Consider the following 6,000-nt stretch of genomic DNA (forward strand, 5'->3'; position numbering starts at 1 on the left):
AAAGCTGCTTCCAGGGCCTCGCCTGGCGAGAACTGCCATCCTAAAACATACCCAAAGTTGCCTTGGATTGTGGTCCAAGGAACAGCTGCCAAGCTGGTCATATTAATGGTCACACTGCCATTCAACTGAAGAGAATTGGAATCATTATAGATCTGTGGTCCATTTCCCCCAGAATTTAATGTGGGCTTTGCTTCTCTTGTATAAGTTCTGTTCCAAGTTGGGAAAATTGGGGTTAGCTCAGCTGGTCTCATGAAGAAATAGTTCAATCTAAATGGATAACTTGGGAGAAGGGACTAATACATGACATATGAGAATCAGCAGGTTTCCATAATACTAGATAGGAAAAAAAGCTATTAAAATGCATGGCCTCAGCCACTGGGGCTTTGTAGGTTGGGAGACACGAAGACTATTTTCTTGATAGTAGGAAGAAAACAAAATATAACTCTCATCTATTTTTAAACAGGAACCTAGACTAATATAGGATCTTATCCTAGTAATAGATTTAACAACCAAAATTTCCTCTCCTTGGAGGTCAACATTAATAATTACTTTGGTCCCAGCAACATAGAAGAACCATGGTATTGCTTTCTCCATGCTTTGAAAATGATAAAGGAGATATAAGCCGCTGTTAGTTACTGTTTTTACTTTCCTGTTATAGGCTGCAGTCTCACCCTGTGGATCAACAGGTAACTGAGTCTCCTGTCCTAAAACATCTTGTAAAAAATTAGGTAGGTAGTTGGCTGGGCCCTGCCTAGTTGTAAACAGGGCAGCAAGGGAGGTAGGTGAATGCATACAAGTCTCTGTGCCCCATCCTTTTAATATCCTAAACATGCATTTCCCCAACACTCTCACAGCAAGTAGGACAGTTTTGAGCAATTTACTAAGTAAAACAGCAGTGCTCACTTCCTATTTGAGATTCTCTTTGACTTACTGTGAGACCTCAGAGAGCTCACCAGACCTCCCTTGCCCTTAGCTTTCCCTTAAATAAAAGGAAGAGAAAAAGTACCTCTTGATCACTTGGAAATAAGCAAACATCAACGGTTAAGAAATACATTACAAAATATAGTGGTAACTCCATGAGAAAGATGATAAATGCTTCTATGTCTGAGTTACCATGGTCTTTTATTTACTAGGTATACTGAAGCCTACTCCCTTCCATTCCTCATGACAGAATAATATAAAAGGGATGGAGATTTTTACATTTATATACATGAATTTCTATCAGTAAAATTGCCTGTTACTCTATTATAAAAATTAAGAGGGTCAACAAGGATAATGATATTATCAGAGTTGTATTAAGGTGGTAAGACTATATATATATATATAACTTGTTTTTCTAGTTTCCAATAGTCTGCAGTGTGATTATATAATTTTGTAACTAAAAATGCATATTCTGAAAATATATTTCTGGGGCTAAGGGAGACTGACTGGCTCACTGTGTGGTTTAGGATCAGCTGTTGCCCTCCGAAAAGCCACCGAAGTATTGTCAGCTATGCCAGGAAGACTGCAGCCTAACAAAGGTAACGGTGATGAGAAACAAACAAGTTCTTCGTAGGGACGCCCACTGCATGACTAGCTGCTTCTGATGACAGGGACTTTGCCATGTAGAGTGCAGAGTGGGGGGTGGGAAGCAAAAGGAACAGCAGTGAGTGTGTACCTATTATTTTCAGTCCTATTAAGTCATATCAGTAAATCCCCATTCAAATATTAAATACAGAATTTACTACATAATTTAAAATAAGCGAATGTATAAATTTGTTCATTACAAAAGGATAATGAACAAAGTGTACATGAAGTCCTGGTCTCATTAAGCTTATGTCCTTTGTGCCATCATTTTATGAAGAGCCTTGGGCTCAGAGGTGTCACCTGCAATTCCCAGTTACTGAAAGCTCAGATGCAGCCTGACTTTGGCTGCAAAGTCTACTCCTTCCAGTACTCCATCCTGTTTAGAACAGAGAAGACAGGTTAGGGAAGGGAATCCTTTGAACTAGTTGGGGAAACACCCTCTGAAAGGAAAACAAGCTCTCTTTCCACCAAACCACTTGTTTTCCCTTTGGATCCTCAAGGGTCTCTGTCTGAGCACCTTCCCAGCTTGTCATTCTAGAGTCAGCTGGGTGAAGGGAGCACGCAAGGAAGAGTAAGCATCTTTGACGGCCACATCTGTGCCTTGCTCACAGTAGGATCCCCCAGTATCTAATATGTGCCCAGTTCATAGCAGATGCTCAAGAAATGTTACAGACAAATGAGTGTCAGGAACAAGTGCATAGAGGAGATGGAAACATGCCCAAATTCTACATTACAACCCAATTGCCAGTGTCTGTGATCGTGCTAAAATTTTAACAAGCAAAATTGTAGTATGACCTAGTCTTAAATTAGCAGAAACAGATAAAGATGGACTGCCTTTATAGAATTGGAAGTTGTAGTTAGAGAAATGTGTTCCAGAACAGAAGAGGCTGCTAATCTAATTCTGGCTTTTCTTGTCTAAGACCTGCAAAGTAACTGCAATATGTCAGAGGAAACATTCCTCCCAGGCTTTCAAATAAGATTGATTCCCCCCTACTCCACTGCACCCTCAGAAAAATGAATTGTTTAGGCAGAAAAGAGCATTATTTATGGGGAAAATTATTCTTCACAGCCTTTATACAGGGCACCTTGGAGCTGTGTGTGCACTGTCCTGTCACTCTCTGCAACACGGCCTTAATGACCCACATGCTGTCCCCCAGTTTGGCTACTAAAGACTCCAAATGCTTAGTCACTCAGTCACCTCCGACCCTTTGGACTGTAGCCCACCAGGCTCCTCTGTCCAGGGAATTTTACTTAAGTGGGTTGCCATTTTCCTCCGCTAGGGGATATTCCCAACCCAGGGATTGAACCCGCATCCCTTGTGTCTCTTGTGCTGCAAGCAGATTCTTTACCCGCTGAGCCATCAGGGAAGCCTTTGCTTAATAGATTAATTTCCCAAATAGAAAGGAGGCAGGCAGCTGTGCCTGCACTGATATCCCAAAAGATGTGCTCACAGAACATCACAGGAAAACATTAAGCACATCATGTATTAGAAATTATGCTTTTAGTTCATGCTCAGCAAAGTTTCTAAGTGTTTTGCTGGTTACCAAACCCACAGCTAGGTCACCGCTTGCCTTATTTGGAGTATGCTTAGGTAACAGCAAACTAATTTTAGAACTAGCCCACCTAAAAGTGAATATAAATGGAAGTATATATTCTGTGAAGATAAATAATCTGTGTATTATCTGTTCATGTGACCTCTGTGGAAATGCTTGTCTTCATTTAGATCTAAGAACTAGACTGTGCACTTTGTAGACAGGTTGTTTGGTCCGATACTGTGTGGCATACAGCACATATTCAGCCAGTATTTTATTGGACATTAAGCATCCGTCATATTTGGCCTCCTGCATCCCATGCATACTTATGCCCTGCTCTTCTGTTACCCACCTGACCTCGCTTTCTCTTTGTAGAATGTATGTAGGAACTGCAGAGGAACCTTCTGTAACATCTGTTCAACAAACGAACTGCCTCTTCCTTCAAGTATCAAGCCTGAGCGAGTTTGCAATCCCTGCCACGAGCATCTGATGAAACAATATTCTACCAGTCCATCGTAAGATGGAGGCCAAGATCTGGACCAGAATGTATCCACCCACGTTAGATGTCAGAATCCCCTAGAGCAGACTTTAGAATCAACTCGAGTTGATAGGAATGCTTTAAATAAACCAGGTCCAGGAAGAAAAGGCAGTGGTTAACAGTGCTGGAAATTTTGCGTGTTTTCTCTAATAACTGTATGAATAAAAGTTACTCATTTGAGCCTCTCTCTGCTAAATCTAAACAACCTCACTTTGAAGCATTGATCTGATAGCTTGTCTTTGGAAGGGCTATTCATTTTTATGAATAGTGATATTAATACTGAGCTGCATGTTAAAGGAGAGAGGGTCCTTAGTGAATAAGAATAAAAAGGAAAATGATCATCCCTTTATTATATTTGGAGATTCAAGAGGGAAAGATCATTGTTAACCGAGATTGAAATGATAGAGGTTACATGTTCTCTCAGGTGCTGCTAGACAAACATTATTTCCTCTTTACCCCTCCCACCTACCTCTTCTTTAAAGGATCTCTACCAAACTGTGAACCCAAACTCAGGGAAAAGAAATTAAAGAGTAATATAAATTTTGAATGTACTTAATATTATAATGTATTCTAGTTTTAGGACCAGAATTTTCTAGTTCTGGCCTACACGTTTTCACTATCAGAATAAGGAGGAAGAATGTTTGCCGTTTTTCCACTTACTGACTTCAAAAGTAAATACCTGCCCTTTTCAGAATCTGCTATGCAGCAAGCCAGCTCTTCCCCAGTCTCCCTCCTCTCTGGGTCATGGAAATTATAAGGGGTTTTAAAGATAGGGTTTGACTTTTGCAAACAGGAAGTACTAAAGCAAAGCCATGTCAGGTGTAGAGTGAAGAAATTTAATTTGTCCATGGCTGAGAATATTTGTTAAATTCTTTTGTGAATAAGGGATTCCTTATTCCAAGCCAAGATTCAGAACTGGTAGACAGGTTTTTTGGAAAATATACTCAAAACAGTTCTTAGCAACAAACCCTTTGGGGAAAAAAAAAGAGATGTGCATTCAGCAGGGGAAGGCAGGAAATGGTCTATGCTCCTTTGATTATGTTGCATGTACATAGATTGTTTGATTCCAATTAAGACCTAAGAAGATTCTGTTAACTGGTTTAGAGTTATGGGGTGGAAACATCCTGGAACTATGATATTTGATAAATTCTGTCTCCTAAAAAGAGTGACAGCCCAGGAAAGTTGTTATTCCAGAAGTCTGACCTGTTACATGGTGGATCTGAATTTTAAGAGTCCTAGGGAGAAATAAAATTAGTTAATTCCAACATCGTTTGTTGTCATTTTTTCTCTTTAAATAATATCTATTGCTTGTGATTCTCCATCTTCCTTATTTTTGACTACATATATGTGTCAGCACTGTTCTAGGTTCTACAGAAAATGGGGGGGAGGATTATCCTAAATTAGCAAAAGTTATTTTATAATTAGTTTTGAAGTAAATTGAAGAGGCCACTCTGTACATGGCATGTAAGAAGAAATAAATAACTAGCCACTTGAGATTTGTTCTGGAAATGACATAAGCTGTTTAGTGTTTCGGTTATTTTTTTAAGACCAAAGCTCCAGAGATTTGTTATTAGTGCATATGCCCACGAAGCAAGGGGACCAAGTCATGAATACCTTGACTTAACGATAGGCCTTTCTTCCTTAAAAATTGTTTCCACTGTTTACAATACAGTTTCCACTGTTTACAATAGCATCACCAAGAATAACATATTAGGAATACACTTAACCATAGAAGCAAACGACTTGTATCCTGAAAACTAAAGCACTGCCAAAAGAAGATACCAGTACACGGAAAGACACCTCATGTTCATGAATTGGAAAACTTACATTATTGACCAGATGTATTAATACGTCTTTTGTTACCCAAATGTTACTGACCAGAGACATATAAATACATTTTTAAAGAGTGATACAATTAACATCACTGTGCAGAGTTTTTAGAATGTAAAATTGATCAAGGGTTCATTATACAGCTTAAGATTGTCATAATCATTCACATTTTACTGGTAGGTTTTTGTTCCTACCTTGTGTATGTTATAAACGTAAGTTTATTAGCATAAAACATTAAAAAATGACACATCGTGAAGTTTTGAGATAAGAATTTGTCTGTGGTTTTATGCAGATACTTTTGATTGTCCAAGAGACATATATACTAGTGTCTCAGAAGATGGTATTCTTCAGAATATAGTTGATTCAGATGATGTGAATGTTACACACACAAAAAAAGCCTTAATGACTGATTCTAATAGAGAAAGTGAAAATGAGACTCACAGTGCTGGAGACGACAGGTATGTCAGGTATAACTATTGAATGTAATAACCCACAAAGTGTTATAACACAATTGTGGGCCAGCCAAAATAAAAA

The 6,000-nt window shown here is 38.8% G+C and overlaps 1 protein-coding gene across 6 annotated transcripts in view; it reads left to right on the forward strand.

The window, feature by feature from the left end:
* RUFY3 (RUN and FYVE domain containing 3) overlaps positions 1-4,901 on the forward strand; it is a 92,777-nt gene extending 87,876 nt beyond the window's left edge. For all 6 annotated transcript variants that reach the window (XM_070372485.1, XM_070372486.1, XM_070372488.1 and 3 more), the window contains 3 exons: positions 659-686; positions 1,449-1,520; positions 3,474-4,901. In XM_070372485.1, the coding sequence (XP_070228586.1) occupies positions 659-686; positions 1,449-1,520; positions 3,474-3,617 (244 nt within the window). In that variant the 3' untranslated portion in view covers positions 3,618-4,901. The remainder of the gene's footprint in view (positions 1-658; positions 687-1,448; positions 1,521-3,473) is intronic.
* The last annotated feature ends 1,099 nt before the right edge of the window (positions 4,902-6,000 follow it).

Source organism: Bos mutus, chromosome 6 (assembly GCF_027580195.1).
Source record: "Bos mutus isolate GX-2022 chromosome 6, NWIPB_WYAK_1.1, whole genome shotgun sequence".
Lineage (NCBI taxonomy): Eukaryota > Metazoa > Chordata > Mammalia > Artiodactyla > Bovidae > Bos > Bos mutus.